General features: G+C 32.4%; 3 protein-coding genes across 3 annotated transcripts; 1 reads left to right on the top strand and 2 right to left on the bottom strand.

The window, feature by feature from the left end:
- The first annotated feature begins 1,125 nt into the window (after window positions 1–1,125).
- Window positions 1,126–3,587, top strand: LOC145753411 (retinol dehydrogenase 11-like). Its single transcript, XM_082569822.1, has 6 exons — window positions 1,126–1,796; window positions 1,919–2,008; window positions 2,119–2,271; window positions 2,685–2,790; window positions 2,927–3,138; window positions 3,310–3,587. Exons 1-6 carry the CDS (start codon window positions 1,523–1,525, stop codon window positions 3,585–3,587), a joined length of 1,113 nt encoding a protein of 370 aa, XP_082425948.1. The 5' UTR covers window positions 1,126–1,522.
- Window positions 3,588–4,257: 670 nt separating this feature from the next.
- On the bottom strand, window positions 4,258–12,396 carry LOC145752349 (HHIP-like protein 1). Its single transcript, XM_082568622.1, has 14 exons — window positions 12,256–12,396; window positions 11,876–11,973; window positions 11,546–11,702; window positions 10,614–10,851; window positions 10,216–10,303; window positions 9,789–9,896; window positions 9,333–9,459; window positions 8,719–8,894; window positions 7,630–7,811; window positions 7,128–7,265; window positions 6,435–6,570; window positions 5,584–5,726; window positions 5,151–5,324; window positions 4,258–4,858 (listed from the first exon to the last, which is right to left on the bottom strand). Exons 2-14 carry the CDS (start codon window positions 11,962–11,964, stop codon window positions 4,527–4,529), a joined length of 2,088 nt encoding a protein of 695 aa, XP_082424748.1. The 5' UTR covers window positions 11,965–11,973; window positions 12,256–12,396; the 3' UTR covers window positions 4,258–4,526.
- A 307-nt stretch (window positions 12,397–12,703) lies between these two features.
- On the bottom strand, window positions 12,704–15,192 carry LOC145752348 (uncharacterized). Its single transcript, XM_082568621.1, has one exon. The coding sequence runs from the start codon at window positions 15,038–15,040 to the stop codon at window positions 12,737–12,739; it is 2,304 nt and encodes a 767-aa protein (XP_082424747.1). The 5' UTR covers window positions 15,041–15,192; the 3' UTR covers window positions 12,704–12,736.
- Between the last annotated feature and the right edge of the window lie 7,239 nt (window positions 15,193–22,431).

Here is a 22,431-nt window from a genome sequence, read left to right on the forward strand (position 1 = left end):
TACCACCCGACTGCCCGGCGCTTAATGTTTTCCCGTGGCGACCGCGTTAAGGTATTTAATGATTTGTTTGATGAGCAAATCGCATGCCCGGTGTACTTCACCATAAGGACCACCTGTCGAAGTGCTAAGTGTTTTTTGATCGGTATTTAATACGCGGCGACCGAATGAAACGTGCTTTTTGGTACAAAGTTTTCATAAATGGTTGTTAAATTACCTGTTTAATGTATTGCATACCAAAAATAAACAAAGACATTGGTCATGATTTTGATGAGGTAAATCTAATCGGAAAAATCTGTAAAGTTTAAAATGATTTGATTATTTACTCGCAGACAGAACTTCTGTCTTTCCACGAATTTCTTCCAGGCAAAGGCGCTTAATCTTTGTTATGGTATTTTTGCAGATATTCCGTTGTAAGTGGGTGGTTTATTTACTACATATCATCTTAGAACCTGTAAATGAAATTCCGAAATGCTGAGTAATAGGCCTACTGACACAAAGTTGGCCAAAGGTCTTCAAACTCACTGCACGCGAACATATTTGTACACGGTGTGAATTATTTGATCAGAGTAAATGTGACGTCAACGCCACTCCTCGACAACATACTACGACGCAAGTTTTTTTGTTTTGCAGGGTTATATGCCGTATACTTTTAATTGCACGCAACGAGTTGTTCGAGTTACAATTCCTTTGTTGTGCTGCCAAGTTTTTCAAAAACAGTTCATAACACGCGAGCTGACTCGAGGCATTTTTTGACAATAGGTAATATATTATCTCCACGAAGTAACGTTTAGGAAGGCATAATATCTTTATTGTTGAATTTGGCTCTTGTGCTTAAGGGCGGCATTTTATTTTGACGGTAAAACCGCAAGGAACAAACATATTCCTTGACGAAAACCTAAAAACAGCTTGTTGTTTAAAAAACTTGCAAAAAACAAGATATTCTATATTTAAAAGTTGTAACCTCGTTGCGTCAAAATAACAAACATGCTTGTGTGACCAGTAATATTCTTGGTATTTTAATTGTTGATCAGTAAAGTCCTAGCCTCTAGGAAAAAAACAACCACCTACAAATTTGTTTTTAACTAATTGTGTTGATCGGGTTTTATCAATTAGGGGGCGGGTCCGGTGAGTTCTCACGCTATATCAAAACTGCTCGTTCAGCTAGATCAGAGGAACTTCCAAGCGACCGTTTAGTCGTTAATGCTTTGTCACGTGATCTTTATAGCGTGCCATCGGTTATCTTCCGTCTCACGCAATCGTTCTGTTTAAACCAGCACACAGATTGGAATGTTTGTCACGATACGCTAACCCGTGTAACCGTCGGAAATTGAAAATCTTCCTATCACGGCTTTAAAAACAATGAGACAACAAAGCTTAGCGGCAATGGAGACAGGCGAGCATTATATAACGTCCGCATTCAAATCGGACAAATCATTTAAACCTTAGTTAATGCAAGGAAAGGTTAATCGACTACCGATATAGTAGAGTACTGAGAATATACATCCTATTTAAAAGAGACAATATGGCGGATTATTATTACAGTGCAAACCAACATGAGTTTATGGGAGATGTTTATTTTGATAATCAATGGCCGGGTTTAGTAGAAAACGAAACAGTGGGTGAACCCCTACAACGCCCCTTGTTGTATATGCCGGCCGGCGAAAACCTTTTAAACATTACGCATGTTTACGGCTTTGGCATACTACTATGGTCCTATCTTCTCTTCGTGGTACTAGCCCCTAGGCCTGTTTGCGTATGCAAGAAGCGACTTGACGGAAAAATTGCAATTGTCACCGGTAAGTTTCAAAACGTGTTGTTAAATTCTGTCAGCGTGTATTTACTGAAAAGTAGTAGCAATTTTAAGTCGCATGTCTAGATTGCATAACAAGTAGACTAACGTTGGCTGATAAATTTCAAGGTGGGAGCGATGGTGTTGGCAAAGAAACAGCAATTAAACTTGCAGCAAGAGGTGCTCAACTTATTTTACCATGCCGAAATATTGAAAAAGGTTAGTTGTAAAAAAAAAAGCTAGTTGTAAAAAATATTTAATGCCTTCTGTTAATATTTTTTCTCTAGTGGGTATGTTTTATTTATACTTATCTGTCGTTTATGGTTTAGGAAAAAGGGTGGCGCAAGAAATTCTTAAAATGACCGGAAACAACAAAATTTCAATATTTTACGTCGATTTCACGAGTTTAAAATCTGTTCAAAGTTGTTGCAACCAAATCAGAGAGAACTTTGAGAAGATTGACCTTCTTATTAATAATGCAGGTGAAGAATACAAATATAAAATAAATTGGACTTAAATCATTGTCACATTATTAAAAATTATAATCCCGAAAACTAAATGCCTAAATACGCCATTTTATCCCCAATAAGAAATTTTGTATAACCTTTTATTACTACAACCCTTATCTAAAAAAGTCCAATTAATTTTTGAAAACACTTTTGACTCAACTTTTGGTAAAATGTCGTTTTAAAAATGTTGTTTTTCGGGGAAATGTATATTTGGTCAATTGGTTTTCGATTATGTAAATAAATATCATTTTTGTGAAAATATATCATTTTTCTTTTTTAATAATGTTTTTTAACATAATTAAACCAAGCAAAAAATCCCAAAAAAATCCAAATTTAGAACTAAACCCTTTTTTAACTAAATCTTAAAAGCTTTAATTTTTTAACAGGAATAGGAAATGGCGTTAATGCGACCAGCGATGGTTTCCCAATGGTGTTCGGTGTAAACCATCTTGCACCATTTTTGTTTACAACGACACTGTTACCTCTTTTAAGGTATTTATTTTCCATGCTTGCAAACATTTATTCAAAATTAGGCAGCCATTTTTTGAATTTTCGTCATCAAAGTGGTCTTATGTTTTAAAAATCGTGGTAAAAACAAAAGATAAATAGTTTTTTTTTTTTTTTTTAGAAAGTCAAGATCTGCGCGAATTATTTTTGTTTCATCTATCGCACATTTGTGGGGCAAAATCGATTTCAAACGAATTCATACACTCGACAACGGCTCCGTGCTTTCGCAATTTCGAGCCTACTCTCAAAGTAAGCTGGCCAACGTTCTCTTTGCCAAACAACTCCATAAAAACGAGAGGACGAATGGAATTTCAACCTACGTAGCACACCCTGGTAATTAAATTTTACTGCATGGTGTAAAACCAAGGACAAGGCAGCAGACTGTTGTTTAACGGTTAATTTAAAGGCTAATAATGCTTTGACATTAATTTTTGAGTTTTTAAGTTTAAACATTTTAAAAGAATTAAAAAAATGAAACTCTAGTGAAAAAAATTTTTATTTTAGGTTGGACCTTTACCTCGATATTTCGCGACTTCCCCTTCTTTTTAAAGTTGTTGGTCTTTCCCGTGTTTCACCTCTTTCTTTACCGGCCGTCAGAGGGCGCGCAAACGCAAATTCACCTTGCTCTGGCATCGGGGATCGAGAAGGTCAGCGGGGGATACTTTGCAGCGTGTGAACAAGCAGCTACATGTAGATATGCACTGGACGGGCAACTGGCACAAGACTTATGGACTTACTCGCAAAATGTGGTAGATCATTCTCTTCAAAATACTAAAATGTAATTGTTGTTATTCTATTGTTGTTTTTTTTTTAAATAAATTGATTAACCCCTAACGATATGTTTGGTACAAAAATAAGACCAGCTTTTACTTGAAGGTTTAAAGAAATAGCTACTTGGTAAATTATTTACAAAATCCTATAACAACAAAAGAGCGAAAAAAGTAACGAACAATTTTGCAAAACATAGATTTTTTTAAAACAGCATACAATAAAATAACCACACTGTTAATGCATTGACGTTTAACCAAAAACTTTGACGCAATTATTTTATTGCAGCAAACAATAAAGGTTACAACCTTATTAAGTTAATACTTATATAAATATCGCCTGCAAAACAAACATTAGTAAACTAGGTCAGTTCAACTATGGCCTCTCGACCAAATTCCGCCGGGTCCAAAAAAACAATTGGCAAAATAACATTAAGGCAATAAATTAGTACTGGTATATTAAGTAGGATCATATTAAGACAATTTAAATGCAGCAAGTAGACCGGGAAAAACGACTGGTTTAGAATGGCAGGAGCAATTCAAGACTGGGTATGGACTTTAAAGTCTAGTTTAACCTATAAAAATTCAAGAAAGTTTGTTTTTTTACACCAGCTACCCATTTAGGATCGCAATATTACTGTCCAATTATTAGTCCTATTCTAACTGTATCGCGTGTTGTAACATTTTCACCCTTGATTTATTTTTCACATAAAATACAAAATGATAATAATACACTTGCAATATAATAATACTGAGTTTAAAAATTAATAATACTGACTGCAAAAAAACAAGTAAAAATGCAAAACAAAGTAATACTGAGCGAAAAAAGCTATATGATTTAGGTAAAAACAGTAATGCAAAATAACAACAATAAAAATTTTTCATTTTTAAGGCAGTTATAATTATTTAAAAAAAGGTAGTATCTCAATTTTTCGTAATTTTTATTTTTAAAAATTAAACGCATACGACCGAGGCGTCTTCGCGATGTGAACAGTTACTTACGTTCCATCCTCTATGCCTGCATTTAACCAGCGAACTCTCCGTCCCTGTACACCTAACATCGTCCAACCATATGGGACCGGTCCCTTTCCCGTAAAGCGCCCTTCTCGGGGCGGATTTTGCCCTTTGAAAGCCGAGTTGTCGGCAAGCAACTGAAGCTGATCTTACATTCCAAAAATCGTCGCAAACCGTTCCCCATGCTTGGCCGGGCTGTCGAATTTCAATGCGCCCGGAATTACGTATATTTCTGTTCCCGGAATTAATAAGTCTAATCTCAATTACAATTTCTGAAATAAAAATGCAGTTCTAGCGGTCATGTATATGTGGTCACGTTAAGAAGGTTGGACTGTTTACATGAACGTTAAAAGCGTTTTTACGTATCGTGTTTGTAAAGAATGGTAATCAAAATACGATTGAGTTTATACAAAAAAGCGACGGAGCACCGAATTTACATACAGAAGAAAAATAGAAAAAAGATTAAACTCATTATATGAGGCCAAACGAAGTAGCCCTCTGGAATATTTTCCAACGACAACGCCAAATGAAAAAAGGGGGATTTTACTCCATTTTTTAATTCACCTTTTGTTGGTACGTAAGGTTGCGCGATCGTACCGGGTCGGATGACGACATTTTTCGGCGGGGTTCTTTGGCACAAGTCGGGATTTCCCCGGCGAGAGGGGTCCACAATTTGATACATCCGCCCCCCTTTGTTACCCTCCTGGGCAATGTTAGTGTTTAACATATACAGTTCACCTTGTCCATAGAAGAAATAGTGATTTATTTTTATTAATTTTTTTTAACATTTTTTTGTAACAAATTTTAATATAAAACAAATGCCGCCTTTTTGCAGTTAAATCCTTAAAAGAAACAACAAAAAAAAATGAAAGCATAGGGGATCGAACTCAAGACCCTACGTCGTGAAGTAGTAATTTTTAACCATTACACCACGCTACGGGTTTACCAAAAAAAATGTTGTATTAAAAAAATTTAAACACCTTAATTCCATATTTACCGTTTTCGTCTTCTGCGAACGAGTTAATATATCGAGCATATTCGTTCCTTAAACCATCATTAACACAAACATCGTCATCTCCCATACAAATATTCTGCTGAATCCAATTCCCTTCACTGCTCTCCCGTAATAAAAATAATTTTCTGTCGACGAACAAAAATAAATGTAAATCGAAATGTTTAAATATAATAGATAAAAATATAATTGCGTGATGATAAAGTTTGACTAGTAACTGCTGTTGTAAAAATTAATAAAAAAATATCGATATTTTAAATATATATATTTTTTTTGTATATCTTTATCCTCGATGTTGGAAAGTCGAATGCGCGACTTAAACATAGAGTAACATCAGTTACTTCGACCAAGTCTCGAGTTGCCAGTAGCAGTTTGGGATATTATAGATTATAAATGCCCAATAATTATGCTGCTGATTAAGTGCTGGCTCAGCAGGAGTTCATACCGTTTATAGCACCTTACTCAAGGGCGCTACAGCATGAGATCAGTGGGGATTGAACCCACAACCTCATGTGTGGTGTAGCAAGTGTTCTTACCACTACACCACGCTGCCGGTTAAAAAATAAAAAGATTAACTTTAAACTTGAATAGTACAGTTTGTCAAAAAGCAACCTAATATAAAGTCCAACCATTAAAAAAAGCGGAAATTTAAATCAGAAAACTTGAAAAAAAGGTGGAATCAAAGTTAGAAAAAAAACTTTTTTCCTAACTTAGCGTTTTTCAATTTTTCTTGTTTATTTTTTTTTAGATTTTCGAATTTTTTTTGTCAAACTAATTTTTTTAATAATTCCCAGTATATTATTTTTGTATTTAAAAAATTTCCAAAAATGTTTTACCCGTTTGACCAATCCCCGAAAATATATTTTCCCTGTAGGTTTGGGTACATACAACCACGATAAACATAACCCCCAGTGATCGATTTTCCAACTTTGTGATTATATTGAGATATTGGGCGGATATGATCCCCTTCAGCTAAGTAAATAAAATCTCGAGTTAAAATGAGCACTTGAGTTGAGTATAGGATTTAAATAATATCATAATTTAAATTTTTAAACTTAAAAATCATGAGTTGAGTTTATGAGTTAAAATAAAATCTCAAGTTGAGTTTAAACAAAATTATCATGAGTTGATTTTATTAGTTATATTGTAATTATAAGTTAAAGTGCTATATTGGAGAGTTTTGCAATAAAGGAATAATATAGCACGTTGGCATGGTTGACACTGAATCACAAAATGGCTTTAGAATCTTTAAAAATGTCTGTGGTACTTACAACTTAATTTTCAAAAATATCGCAAAATAATAAATACCAGGTTACCATATTTTTTGTGTGACTAAAAAGTACGAAGCTAGTACTTTCTACATCTTCACAAACAGGGCTTTCTTTTTCTTTTTTTTAATTAAATTATTTTTTTTTTAAAAGTTGTATAACTTAAAAAGTAATTAAAGTTATTTGAAGTTAAAAGCATTTTTGTGTTCAGTGACAACAACTATCATTTTTTACATAAAAAAAAAAGCAATTATATTTTACCTAAAGTTGAACATTTTTCAAAACAATTGTTGCCTTCATATCTATCCCAACCATAATTCCCCCCTTTAACGATGATGTCGACCTCTTCTAACCTATCTTGTCCCACATCTGCACAAAATATTCGGCCCTCACCAATTCCTACATTTAAAAAAAATTGACCAAACATTTTTTTTGAATAAAATTTATAACTTATTTTAGATTCGAAAAAAGTTTAAAAAGTTTCACTTAGTTTTGCATAGTTTTAAGCTTAACTTTGAATGGTTTAAAGCATAATTTTGCAAGGTTTAAAGCATAATTTTGCAAGGTTTAAAGCACAATTTTGCATGGTTTCAAGCATAATTTTGCATATTTTAACGCATAATTTTTCATGGTTCAAATTAAAAAATTTGACTGCTACAGCACTTAATAACTTAAACAATAAAAAATAAAACAAGTTAAACATAAAAAAAGTTTATTTTATTTTTAAAAAAATTTGATTTTTTTCTTGATAAGAAAATAATACCTGTGTTGCTATCCCCACGATCTACAGAACATCTCCATGGATTTCTTAACCCGTATGCGAATATTTCTCGACGAAATCTTTTGTTCTTGGTGGTAAAAGGATTGTCTGGTGGTATTGAATATTGGTATCCGTTTGCTTTAAAATTAACATTAATACGAAGAGTTTTACCAAGCAAAGAAGACCTAAAAAAAGTATTTTACTATTTAGTATTTTATTTTAGTATTTAGTATTTTATTGCATTTTTAAATGGTTGCAACTTGCAACTAACGTTTGCCTTGGTTATTTACCAGCCTGTTTTAAATTGCAGAATATGCATTTTAAAGGTCTTTAAATTGAATATATGTACATACATATATATATATATACATTGTCCCCTAAGCTCTATTATAGATGGTAAGCAAATACAATTCAAAAACCCCCAGTAATGTGGTAGACTGTTCATGGCGTAGAACTATGAGCTAAAAAGTTGTAAGCTTAAGCCGTAGCAATGCCATACTAGTCACCCTTGAACCGGGCCCACATATATATTGGTTTCGCATAATAGCTCATTTAGAGACTTTTTGTTTTTAAACTAAAACTAATTAAAAATCTTGTGACTGCATCATGTTTGTGTTTTGAATAATCAATCAGCAGAGCCCTGTGACTTTTGGCAGAAATGAAAAAATAAACGTGACTTAAAGGCATTAAATGTTATTAAGCTAAATTTAAGTGCCAATATGTCAAGCAAAATAATTTTTATGCTTTTAAGTATAAATTAAAAAATATAGTTGTTATTTTTTAATATAACAATTTGTTTAAGGATTTTTTTTTTTTTTTTAAATAATTCTATATTAAAACTACAATTCTACCTTGGTATACACACATAATATAAAATAATGTATATATTTTTTAATAACTTTACTTTAAATTTAGACAACTTGCACTTTAAGGTTCTTTAAACAATTTAGAATTAAGAAGTTAAAAAAAGGAATTGGCAGAAATGAAAAAGAGATTCAAAAAGAACTAAAAAATTTGTGTTCCATTATATATATAGTATACAATAAATCACCAACATTCTAGATTTTTAAAAAAAGTTTCAAATACCCTTACCTGTTTTGGGCATTGCCCCATGGGTCTCCTCCTCTCCCCCCATCCCCTGTAGAAATATAAAGATACCCATCAAGGAAAAATATAGAGCCCCCATTGTGGTTGGTAGCGGGTTGTGGAATTTGCATTATTACCCGCTCAGTCGACATATTAGCTCTGTTCATATCATTATTTCGAATCTAAAAAAGGTTTAATATATTTTTATATTATTTTTCTATTTAATTTTGAAAGAAAACTTTATAGACCAAGTATCTGCTTATATATCCAAAAATATATTTTGTTGAATGGACAATTAACTGACTTTTCCCAAAAAAGTGGTTAGTAAAACTGCTAAGCTTTAAGTTAGGTAATAGCTCAACAATAAATAAATTTACCACTGGTATCTGCTCATATTTGCTTATATTACCAAAAACCATTTGGCCAAACGACAATTTATACTAAAAACTAATACGTTAAAAATGATAATTTGCCAAAATTTTAGATCAAAAATATTTTAAAAATTAAGAGGCATTTTTCAAAAAAGGATTAATTTTTTTTTAAACACATGCTTTTCAGTCAAATGCCATTTAGTAAAATGGTTTTTAGTAATATGACAATAATCCTTAATCACCGCATACCTCGAATTCACTTATTCTGGTGATAAGTTTCCTGTTGAAACTGTTTGTGTAGTAGGCATAAAACAAACCGTTATTTTTAAAATTAGGATGAAACGCTATATCAAGCAAACCCCTTTCATCAAATGATCTAGGAAAAATACAAATTTAAAAATTTTAATTAATGCCTAAATTTTAAGAAAGCGGGATCTTATTACCCCAACATAGGGTAATCATTGCTACCCTAAAGTAGTTTTAAGGTTCATTTAACAGTTTTGAATGATATTGGTTATCAGGCCCAGTAGATAATTGGTCAATTGTTTTTTAGAAAGAAGTTTATACCAATTTTTTTGCGCTTTACTTAAGGATACTGTGATGTGTTTACTTAAGGATACTGTGAAAAGTTATTGCAATTTAGTTTAGAAATTTAAGGTGAAAATTACAATTAAAAAATGTTTTAATAGTAAACTAGTTTCTTACCGACCGCTGGAGAATACAGCTTGACTAATATCAAGAAATGGAACTGACAGCTTAGAAAAGTCTGACAGAAAAACCCAAACTAAACCACGCTGTTCAACTACAAACATTCTGCAAAAAAATTTTAATGTAAAACTTATATAAAAGTATCTTTTACCGGAAAAAAGGCTGATAGTGTAAAATCACGCTTTACAGATGTTTTTAAAAACTTTTAAATTATGTAAATCAAATAAATATACACAAACAGGATCTACAAAGGATTTTTTTTACTACAATATTTCAGTAAAAATTGAATTAGATTACTAAAAAGATATTAGATAATTGATTATTTATGATATTTTTTTTTAATTTAAAAAAAAATTTAATCCAAAGCTTCTTTTTCATGTACTAAAAAACTATAATATGTACAAATATTTATTGAAAAATTTACCTTTTTGTTCCATCTCCAGCATGCTTAGCTGAAGTAGGAGTGAACAAATCATTTGCAACCTCTTTAACACACAAGTTCAAACAATTTTCTAAAACAAATTTAAAAATATATTTAAAGTACAAAAATATTTATCAACATAGTATAGGCTGATATAGGCTAAACTCAGTTTAATATTTACAGTGTAAATTAACATACAATAATGCTTAGTATATATGGCTTTCTATAAAAATCTATTTTATAAAACATATCATAGAGTTGCTACAGCATGGAAGCAGTGAGGATTGTACCAGAGACCTCAAGCAGTAGTGCTTAGCTTTCCTACCACTGTTCCATGCCGCAGGATCAATATATAAATGATAACCAGAGGGCTAAAAACATCAGAGCCTATATATACTTACTATCATTCTGTACTCCAATTGCGCCAAGGTTATTCAAAAATTGTTCATCGAAAATGACATCTGGATAACAATACTGCATATCATGATCTCTATTTACTGATTCTGAGGTTAGATCCTCCAAAAACTGACTGCATTGAGACATAAACGAATCAAAATAAGTTGGGCAAAGATTGGGAAAGGTTTTTGGCGATTGGCTCGATTCAGCATCATATAAGTGAGCAGCAAAAGGTGAACAAACCTTGATACAAAAAATTCTGTTGTTACATTTTTTTTATTTTCTTTATCATCGATGTGGGAAAGTCAAATGCGTGACCTAAACATTGAGTAACATCAGTTACTTCACCCAGTCTCGAGTTGCCTGTGGCAGTTTGGGATATTATAAAAACTATAATTGCCTGGTAATTATGCTGCTGATCAAGTGCTGGCTCATCAAGAGTTTATACCATTTATAGCGCCTTAATCAAGGGCGCTACAACATGAGAGCAGTTGGAATTGAACCCACGACCTCACGGTGGTGTAGCAAGTGTTCTTAACATCACACCACACTGCCGGTTTGTTGTATTCTGACAAAAATTTATCATAAAAAAAAATTTAAGGTCGAAATGGTTTATTTTATTAAATGTAATAAATATTGTTTTGAAATATGTTTGATTAGTAATATGTCACTCACAAATAATCCCAGTATTCGATATTATTAATCCTATTGTCAAATAAATAAATTATTTATTAGTTTTGAGTTGGGCAGTAATGTATAGAGCCTTTATCAAGGGCGCTAACGCATGAAAGCAGTAGGGATTGAACCAATGACCTCAAATTGTAAAGCCAAGTGTTGTAACCAATAGCAAGCTGAATTTTGAGGTTGAGGTTGTTATGTTAATTGAGGTTGTTATGTTAACAGAAAATAAAATAGATTGATAAAATAAAGGTAATACCTGACATAAAATATTTTTTACATAAACATGACAGTCCAAGATTTCCTGAGAAGAGCGAGAGTTTATAATTTCCATATAAACATCAAAAAGATGTGCATCCGAATTACAACAACCGAACTCAGTATAGTTCAAACAAATATTAAAAGTTCCAGCAGGACTAGAAACAAAAATTGAGATATTTTTAGCTGTCATTTATACTATAAAAACATAGCAAGTTAAACATATTTTTATAAAAACTAAAAAAAAGAGAAATAACTATATTTATATAAAATATTACAAAATCCATCACACAATTAAAAAAAAAATTGTTAGTTACTTGTAAACTCTCACCTAAAAGGTGGTTGATAATCCAAACATTGTGGATGACAATTTACTATTTGGATCCATATAAGAGTACCAAGAAATGTAAAAAGTATCATAATAATTCGCTAAGACAAATTTTAAAGGTTAGTTTAATAGTTACAGTCATAATAGATTAAGTGCAATCCTGTTTTACAATAGAACTTCGTTTCAATTTAAGTATATACTTAAAAAAGATTTTTAATTTTTTCTCTAGAAAAGAACTAATAAATATTTAAAACAGGGATTTGGAAAAAAATTAGTTTACATAATTTTTGCAAAGGGCCCAGGGCCAAATGGTTGGCAAAACTGATATTTAAAGGTCATATTAAAATATATTCTTTTTTCAGGCTTTTTAATATTCTATTTACCTTTTTGCATAAACAATTTTTGTTGCCGATTTGAAACTTCTTACAACAATTAAAAGCCTACAAAAAATAAAGTTTAGTTTTACAGAACCGCTATTGAAATGTTTATATTACTCTACTTAATATATATTTTAAATATAAATCGTATTTAGCACATAACAACAAAACTATAAAGACAAAAAAAAGGCACAGTAATTAAACCAAATTTAAAATGTGAATTATAAATAAACAAAACTGTAAAAAAATAATATTAAGTTAACAGAAAGCCCCAGTAAATGGATAAAAAGTACTAATAAAAATATTTGCCATAAAGTTTGCATTAACATATAATTATTATATAAGCAAAATTTGTTCAAAAATGTTATTCTTTATTATAGGTCAATTTAATAGAACTTAAAAAAATTAAACATATGCACCACAAACGACATGAAAATAAAATAAGTTGTACAATTTTACTTTTAACAAAATTTAATTAAAAAAAAAATTATTTGAATTTTTGTTTTTTAGTTTGGTTAACTCTTGGAAAATGAAGATTTCCCATTAAGGCCCCACTATGCATAGGGGAACCAACTTCTTCAGAAGTTTTAAAATCACTAATATCCGAGGTCTTAATGTCGGCGATATCTGAAGTTCTCACATCACTCATATCCGAAATCAAAAGAGAACTTTCAGAACTCTTTCTAAATCGTCGATGAATTTTATCAAAAGAAGTTGAGTGCGATTGATTTTTGGGAGGATGCGGCTTTCTGGAGGCGGGCTCAGAGGCAAAGGATCGAATCACTGGAGAATCAGAGGAGGGAGCAGGAATAGGAAGTTGATTTGTAAGTAAATCAGTTAAAACTAAAGCAGGGTCCTCTTTTGGGTTTAAATTCTGCTCAGTATCTGATTTAGTCAACAAATCAATACCTGTTTCTTTTGGAGAATCAATAACTGTCTCTTTGGGAACATTGTCCAAGATTAATAAATCTTTTTCCGATTCACTTTGTTCCGAGACTTCCTCAGAGATTCTTCCCACCACTGGATGCCCCACTTTCTCATCTGTGGGTCGCACTTTGGAGTAGGTACCTTGGAAAGAATCATGCGATGTTGTAACAAATGAACTTGACAGAGAAATGTCAGATTGGGTTTGCTGAGGCGAAGTCGAAAGAAGAGTTTTAACTTCATGCGCAGTCGTATTTTCACTAGAATGATCGAATCCAGGATCTCTGGAAGACTGGGAAACAGAATCCAGGGTTGTCAACACCGATGTGTTTTTTTCGATCGACAGAGAAAGATCATTATCAAAATCATCAGAATATTTATACTTATAGGATGATTGGTCATCAATTATGTTTTCCTTTTCAGCTATTGGCAGGTGAATATCTATGCTTTGTCGACTCTGAATTCTAGGTGAGGTGATGGGACTTTGCTGCTCGACTACTCTTGACAAAGTTGGTGAACTACCAGTGGGAAAAATATCGACCTCCTCAAAATCATCAGAGGAACTGCTGTGAAAATCAAAATGTGTCAATGCACTTTCATCTTCTTTTTTATTCATAACATAAGTGTCACTGGACAACATTTTTGATCTATTAGCTCTGTGTTTACTTGATTTTGGAAACATTTTTTCTTTTTGTGCCGCGCGTATTTGAGATCGTATAGTTTTAGGTTGTAATTTTTTTCTGGGTATAGGTTTTTTGATATTACTTTGCTTGTCCTGGTTAGTTTGCTTATTTAAAGCCATCCTTAAAACTAAAGACTTAGTAAGTCCATATTTTAGTGGATACTGAATTTCATTTTTCTTTGGTACAGGTTTAGTCTTTATCCGATCACTCTTCGGGTCTCTTGGTGGCTTATGTGGTTTGGTTTTGGTTAATGGTGTTTTTTGCAGCAATTGAGTTAAGCCTTTATTCTTTTCACCAATTTTTTTCGAAGGCAAGTTATCCTTTGCTATATAACCTAACCTCACAACTTCTTCCATTAAACCCTGAAGAATGGGAAACTTTTCAAGTGAATTTTCATCAGTTTGTGTTTGTTGAGAAGGACGATCGTCCATGGTTTGCACAGAAATAAAATGAGGCTCTTCGTTAGTTTTTTCCAACGGGCCTCTATACTTGGATTTTGACAGATCTTCTGTATTAATTTTCTTATCCAAAATTTTTGTTTTTTTATTGTTGATATCCCCATCTGGTGTTTGCTTTTTAGATTTATCATTTTTAGGTTTTGCTACATAATACAAAGCAGGGGGTGTATTATTGTTTTCAGCTATGATATAATCTTCATCACTATTATGATGAACCGTTTTTTGAAGAGATTGGTTAACTGAAACAGCTCCCATATGTGGCAACATTGTGTGACCTAAACTGATCAGTTTAAACACCACATCAATTTCTCCGACACTGTCGTGCATAAAATTTGTCACATTGAGGGTTTGTTTTTCGCCGTAGCAAGATTTGCACTGTATACCATTTGTTTGAAGATCCCCGATAATAAGCTTAATCGTGTTTTTAAGATTGACTGATGACGTTCCCACACAAATTTTCTCTGAATTAACTGTATCTAGAATGACGATAAACACTGGAATTTTACTCAGACTCTGATATAATGCAGTGGGGCTCATTTTAAACAAACACGACTTTCCTTTTTTTAAAATATACCCATTTGTGTTCGAATGTCTTGCTTCATCTAACTGTATTATAATTGTAGGAAAATCCAAAAAAGAGACTGCAATAAATGGCAGGTTACATTTTACGTTTCGCCAAAGTTTCAAATAATTTACTGCTATCTCAAAACAAAATACAGAATCCATTCTTGACTTTCTGTTTAAAAAAATATTGGAAAGTTAAAGTGTTAACGTTTCTACATTTTTGGTCATGACAAAACAGTCTTAGAACAAGTAAATAATGCCAATGTGCAATTTAAATGTACCCAACCACAAACAGACGCTTTTAATGATTGCTCTTTCTGATTTGTGCACACTATAAAAACAAAATTACAACAACAAAAATTTGAAGTAGCAACAAACATAGCAGCGATTCCAAAAATATTTATATTATGTTTTGTAATTATTTGTCCTCGATTTAAGAAAGAACGATTTAATATTAAAGCCAAAATATTAGTTGTTTTTTAGGCCTTCAATAGCGGTTGGCGGGTTTTAATAATTTTAATCACGTTTTTCAACATTTTATTTAATAACTGGCACTGGCTAATTTGCGTGGTTCTGCTCTAAACTATTTTAGTGGTTTATTAACTTACACTATTTTCCTTTTTTTCAAAATAACACTAACCTCTATAACAAACTAAGTTTATCATCTTGTTTTAAAGTATTTTATTAACAACATATAACAAAAACAGCCTACATAATGCTTTTTCTTCGTTATACAACTCTTTAGCTAATAAATTTAACATAAATCGACAATGATTGAGATCGCTAAAAACCTTTTTATACAACGCCTAATTAAAAAAGTAAAAAAGATTAGTCCCGTTTTTTCACATGCAATAACATAAACATCATTGCAGTTAAAAGAATGTTTTTTATTTTTATTTGATGCTTTTTATAGCGTTTAAAACTATTCACAACATTCAGGGTATTGATTCATTAATCGGGTAACCGTGCCATCAGAATGCAAACAAATAAAGTCAGCTTTACTATTTGTATTTGAAACTCCAAACGTAGAGGTAGGGTCCGTGCAAAAAGTCGTAAGTGTAAAGTCGTGTTGGCTGGAGCCGACCCCTGTGAAATAGAAAGCGCCAGCCAAAGTAATACGAAGTTTCCTAAACACAAAAAAAATCTTAATGCTAAAAATTAAATCTCTTATACTAAATTTGCTGAAAGAAACAATTAAAACCGACAGCGCGGTGTAGTGGTAAGAACACTTGCTACACCACCATGAGGTCGTGGGTTCAATCCCCACTGATCTTATGCTGTAGCGTCCTTGTGTAAAGCGCTATAAACGGTATGAACTCCTGCTGAGGCAGCACTTAATTAGCAGCATAATTACTGGGCAATTTAAATCTATAATATCCCAAACTGCCACAGGCAACTCGAAACTGGGTCGGGGTAACTGATGTTACTTTATGTTTGATTCGCACATTCGACTTTCCCACATCGAGGATAAAGATATATACAAAAAAAAAACTCTTTTAGTTAGAGACCTGACGTAACATTAACAACGGCTAAAAGAGAACATACGGTTAGTCCTACATTATTCCAATAGTTATAGCTAAATATAAAACTCTGAAATTACAAATAGTTTCATATTATTGGTGTATAGGCAGTCTTTAAAAATGTGCATTTAAATATTTAATAAATTTCCACAAATTTCTCACCTATTTGTATAAATTTATGTTAGAGTCTAAATAATGTAGCATTTGTTACCCAACTTAGTCTAAGTTGCTTTTAGCATTTTTAAATTTTTTAAACATTAAGTTAGATAACTAAACCACAGATCCTGCCCAAGCAGGAGATCGTATTAATTATAGCATCTTACTTATGTGTGCTTCGACATAGAAGCAGTAGGAATCGAACCAATGACCTTATGTTGTGAAGCAAAGTGTTCTAATAACTATATAATACCGCAAGCTGGCTATTAGGTTATATTATAAAAATTACTTTGAGACTGCATTAAAGCAGATAAGATCATCCTTGCTGTCTCCATCGTAGTCTCCCAAATGTGACTGTCCACTACCGCCTGGGCAAATTTCAACGGTAACCTGGTAGGACACACATCTTGTTCCGGCTTCACTTATAACTTGCGCATGCCTAAAATAGAAAAAAGAAACTTATATAGGCCATGGGCTGAATGTTTTTACAAACAAAAGTTCGCTTAAGAGCTATATCTACATAATAGAGCTTAACTAGGAATATATATATTTTTCAAAATAACTAAACATTTACAGGTAAACATTTGACTATGCAATGTATTTTACTTACAACTTGGTTGATTGTACACAAACCAATCCAATATCTTCATCCCCATCTAAATCACCAGCAATAAATTTGAATGCACAATCCAAACCAACATAGTCATACAACTCATAATGACTCGATCCATCAATACTTCTCCAATCTGACCCATCAACTATATCTGTTGTTTTTCAACAATATGTTTATCTAGTTATTAATTACATGAAGCAGGCAGCGTGATGTAGTGTTTCAAACACCTGACTTTACAACATAAGGTTGTTAACCTATTAACTGCTTCTATAAGAAAGGCCTAAAAATTGTTTAAACGCCTGCCAAGGCCAAAACCAACCAGCAGATTAATTAACAGGAATAAAAAATTATTAATATCCAAATCTGCCAAAGGCAGCTTGAGATTGGGAAAGGGTTACAAAAGTTATCCAAAGTTAACCCCGCCCAAAAAAGCAAAGTTAACCTTTTTACATAGTTATATGTATAGCTTAGACATTTTGGCTTTAATCTACCAGTTTCTAAGCAATTTCCACTTTCTTTATTTTGTAAATTGTAAGAAAGTATAAAAAAGGCTAATAACAACAACAACCTGTGTTAGGGGTTGTTGTCGTAGTAGTAGTGGTAGATGTTGTAGTTGTTGTGAATCCTACATTTGATGATTGTTTTGTTGGCCTTTGTGCACAGTGCTACAATAACATTGTTTTCTATAAGTTTTAGTTATTTTATGCCTAAGAAAAGTTATAAGCCCTTTGCCCAAACACTGGACAATAAAAATATGATAAATCAGTTTAAATTGGTTCCATTTATCAACATCAGCTAAACTAATGCCCGGCGTGATCACATCATTTTTTTTATACATACCACATGTTTTGGTATAAGTTTAAACGTTACCTGCGTTTTACAATGCCGAGTCCCTTCGTCTGTAGTAATATTATTTTCAAATCCACCTAAACAATCGTTCCTTACTTCAAAGTTTCTACCGTAACAAGTTCGTTTTCGGAAGTTGACATTTTCACCACAGATACACAGAGACCAGGATGCCCATGGGCCCCAATTACTAACAAAAACCTCTGAAAGTAGAATTGCTTAATATTAAAAAAAAATGCAAGGGTCTTAAAATAAAGGTCCCAGTCTTGTATTAACTTTAGAAGTTTTGATTACTGTTGAGCATATTGCCAGATTTTTTTTATGTATATATGTTTATCCCTAATGTGTAATGTGGGAAGTTTAATAGACAACCTAAACATAGAGTGACCGGCAGCGTGGTGTAGTGGTAAGAACACTTGCTACACCACACATGATGTCATGGGTTCAATCTCCACTGATCTCATGATGTAGCGCCCTTGAGTAAGGCACTATAAACAATGTGAACTCCTGCTGAGCCAGCACTTAATCAGCAGCATAATTATCGGGCAATTATAATCTAAAATATTCGAAACTTCCACAGGCAACTCGAGACTGGGTATACATATAAGTGCTGGCTCAGCAGGAGTTCATACCGTTTATAGCGCCATACTCAATTGCACTACAGCATAAGAGCAGTGGGAATTTAACCCATGACCTCATGTAGTGTAGCAACTGTACACTACACCCTGCTGCCGGTCATGATTAACTTTCTTATTTTACACAAGGGTGCTACAACAAAAAAACAGTAAAAGTCGAACAAATGGTTTTTGTCAATAATTATGTTATTTTTTTATTTTTAGCAATTAAATAATTATCACTAGTTACTACATTTTTTTAAATTTTTTTTTTTTTTTTTTTATATTCTAAAAGTATATATTTAAAATTTAAATGTAAATGTTTACATGAAATTTAAAATATGACCTGTTGATTTTGCTGGACAAACTGATAACGTACAAGCTGACATTTCTTTTTTATCTCCAGTGCAAGTGCCACGAGGACAAATACGTTTTCTAACAAAAAAAACAAAAACTTACAATCATCATCATTTAAAAAAAAATTTAACACACTATAGTTCTCTTGTTATTTTACGTTATAATAACACCAGCATTATTTTATCAAGTTATGCAGAATTTGTTTTTACCAAAGCTATGTAATTACATGTAACAAATTGCATAGGAGTAAGATGTTACAATTAACCGGCAGCGTGGTGTAGTGGTAAGAACACTTGCTACACCACCATGAAGTCGTGGGTTCTATCCCCACTGCTCTCATGCTGTAGCACCCTTAGGTAAGGTGCTATAAAAGGACAAGTTAAGTGCCACAATTATTTCTAAATAGAGTTAGTTTAAAAAGCTTTATAAACCAATAACATGTTAAACACACTTGTTTATACAACATTAAATCCTGAGTTTGTTCCCCACTGCACCTATTATTGCCTTTGATTAAAATTATGAATAACAGAACAAACTATAAGCAGCAGATTAATTATTTAATATTAGAATCAATTATATTAAATAACTTAAAACTACTAAAAGTAACTCAAACTGTTATTTAAGTTTCTTTTATATAGATTATAAAGTCAGCCTTACCACATTTTTTGTGTATATCTTTATCCTCGATGTGGAAAGGTCAAATGCGCACCCTAAACATAGAGTAACAACTGTTACCCTGACCCAGTCTCGAGTTGCCTGTGGCAGTTTGGTATATAATAGATTATAATTGCCCAATAATTATGCTGTTGATTAATGTTGGCTCAGCAGGATTTTATACCGTTTATAGCGCCTTATTCAAGGGCGCTACAGCATGAGAGCAGTGGGAATTAAACCCGCAAACTCTTGTGGTGTAGCAAATGTTCTTACCATTACACCACACAAAAATATTTAAAAAAATTTATGTATACCTAAAATGAACTCCTACTCCACAAGTTCTTGAGCATGGAGTCCACTCCGACCAGTTATCCCATAAACCAATAAAGTTTAAAACTTAAAAAAAAAAAAAATTTAAATCAACTATCTGTTAATGATTTAAGAATTCATTTTGGCTAAAAACTCAATGCGTGGCGTTACATTAATGTACAGATAACAAAACAATAAAGTTTACTTAAAAAGTTTAGAGTTAGCACAACATTTTAGGAAATGGGTAAAAAATAGTTAATAACACAGTTTTATATATTTTCTTTATTAAAAGACCATACAAAGACCAATTTAACAAATTGAAATAACCAGAAATATGGAATAACAAAAACAGGTACAGGGAACGAAATAACGGGTCGCTATTCGCTAAAAGCGAATCGTTTTTTAAAATTAGCGAATCGTTTTTTACAAATATATTAGAAATAGCGAATCAACCAAAAAAGGTTCAGGCGGTGATAAAACTCTCGTGTATATTTTTACGATCTATTTTACACCGGTTTCACACTAGTTTAATTACATTAACATAATCCTGCGTAAATGTAGGTTACTATAGGGCATTTAATAACAATAACTTTTAATGTTTTGGCAATGCGTAAATTTCGCTCCCGAGATCGTTTAGTTGTTGCGCAATTTTTTAAATACATAACACAGCCTTAAAAGAATTAAAAATGTTTCGTTTTTCGTGCGAAATATTCTTAACGATTGTTTAACAATACGTTACATTTTAAAAATGCCACGCAACGCGTCAAGTGTTACAAAAAAACAAAGTTTATCACTTGGACCTAATAATTGCTCTAAAAATGCGACCTTATTTTTAGCGAATTGTTTTTTAAACGTTAATTCGTACCATGAGGTATAAGAGGGGTTGCTACTTGATTTGCATTTAATATTACAGAGACCTAAAAATACGAATTTTAATTTTTGTCTCGAAGTTTTATATTTTAGTGGGCAATTTAAAAACTAAAATGTTAATTAACTTAAATTGGAACGCACAGGTAAAAAAAAATCTAAATTGTCAAATGCTGTACATTTAAGCATGTGTGATGTACATTTTTAGCATGCATGGTATGTGAAAAAAAGGATTTACACCTGTAGAATCTTTGCACGTAACATTTGTCGAACAGAGAGTGACTTGATGTGCCGAAGGTTGAACCCAAGGGCATCGGTTTTCCGCAACCTTGTTCCACAAAATGTCAATACAATCCCTAGAGCGTCTTTTAAATCCATCACCGCATGTACGCGAACATTTCGACCAATTTTCCCAATCGTCCCAGTTCGCTATATCTATACATACAAAGTTTTTGTAAAAACACAAAAAATGTTTTTTTTTGGTATATATTTTTATACTCGATGTGGGAAAGTCGAATGCGCGACTTGAACATGGAGTAACATGAGTTACTCCGACCCAGTCTCGAGTTGCCTGTGGCAGTTTGGGATATTATAGAATATAATTGCCAGGTAATTATACTGCTGATTGAGTGCTAGCTCAGCAGGAGTTCATACCGTTTATAGCGCCTTACTCAAGGGAGCTACAGCATGAGAGCAGTGGGGATTGAACCCACGACCTCATGTGTGGTGTAGCAAGTGTTCTTACCACTACACCACACTGCCAGTTTTCAGTTCAATCCTTTGTATATTTTTTTTTATCCTTAATAAAAAAAGGGTGACTACACATCCTTAACATACATTATATATGTAATTCTTATCAAGTCTTAAAGGTTATCTTAGGCAATTTAAGATGATATTAGTCATAAATGCCCGGTAATTAACTTCTCAGTTGGTTTTGAGTTCGGCAGATTTTAAATCTATTTATAGTGCCTTGTCAAGAAGGCTTTAACAAACTAATCCTCCTTTGTTAAAAAGCCAAGTGTTTTAACCACTACACCAGGCTGTGAGTCTATTTATTTATCTCCAATGTAAGAATGCTAACTTTGCAGCCCTACTAAAGAATAACTCTTGTCAAACTAGTCTTGAGTTGCACTTGAAGGTTTTAAATTTAATTTTACTTTCTGATAATTGCTTTTCTTAACAGCAGAATGACAAAAAAGCATAGTCAAGTGTAAAGATGAAAACAATATTAGGATCAAAAAAAGCTAAACATTAAAACAATTAATTACAGTTCAAGAAAATACCAATGATTAAAAACTTATTAAACCACTAACCTTGTTTGCATGGCTCCAGCACACAGGCTTCAGTATTGTAGCTTATTTTTGGGTAACAACAATTTTGTCTGCAGAAACAAGTGTAGCAGAATATCAACATCAAAAAAAATTAAGTTAACTTAAACTGTTAGTATTTTAGAAATTTACAAACAGTAACATAGAGGAAAACGATATTTACAAAATTACTCTTTATTAATTTCATTAGTAAAAAGCCTACAGGTTGCACGCATGTTTTACAGATCACTATTAAATCGATTGTCGTGAAGTTGTATTGCAACAAATTTTTGCCAACAAGCCATGAAAT

Source organism: Corella eumyota, chromosome 5, assembly GCF_963082875.1.
Source record: "Corella eumyota chromosome 5, kaCorEumy4.1, whole genome shotgun sequence".
Classification (NCBI taxonomy): domain Eukaryota; kingdom Metazoa; phylum Chordata; class Ascidiacea; order Phlebobranchia; family Corellidae; genus Corella; species Corella eumyota.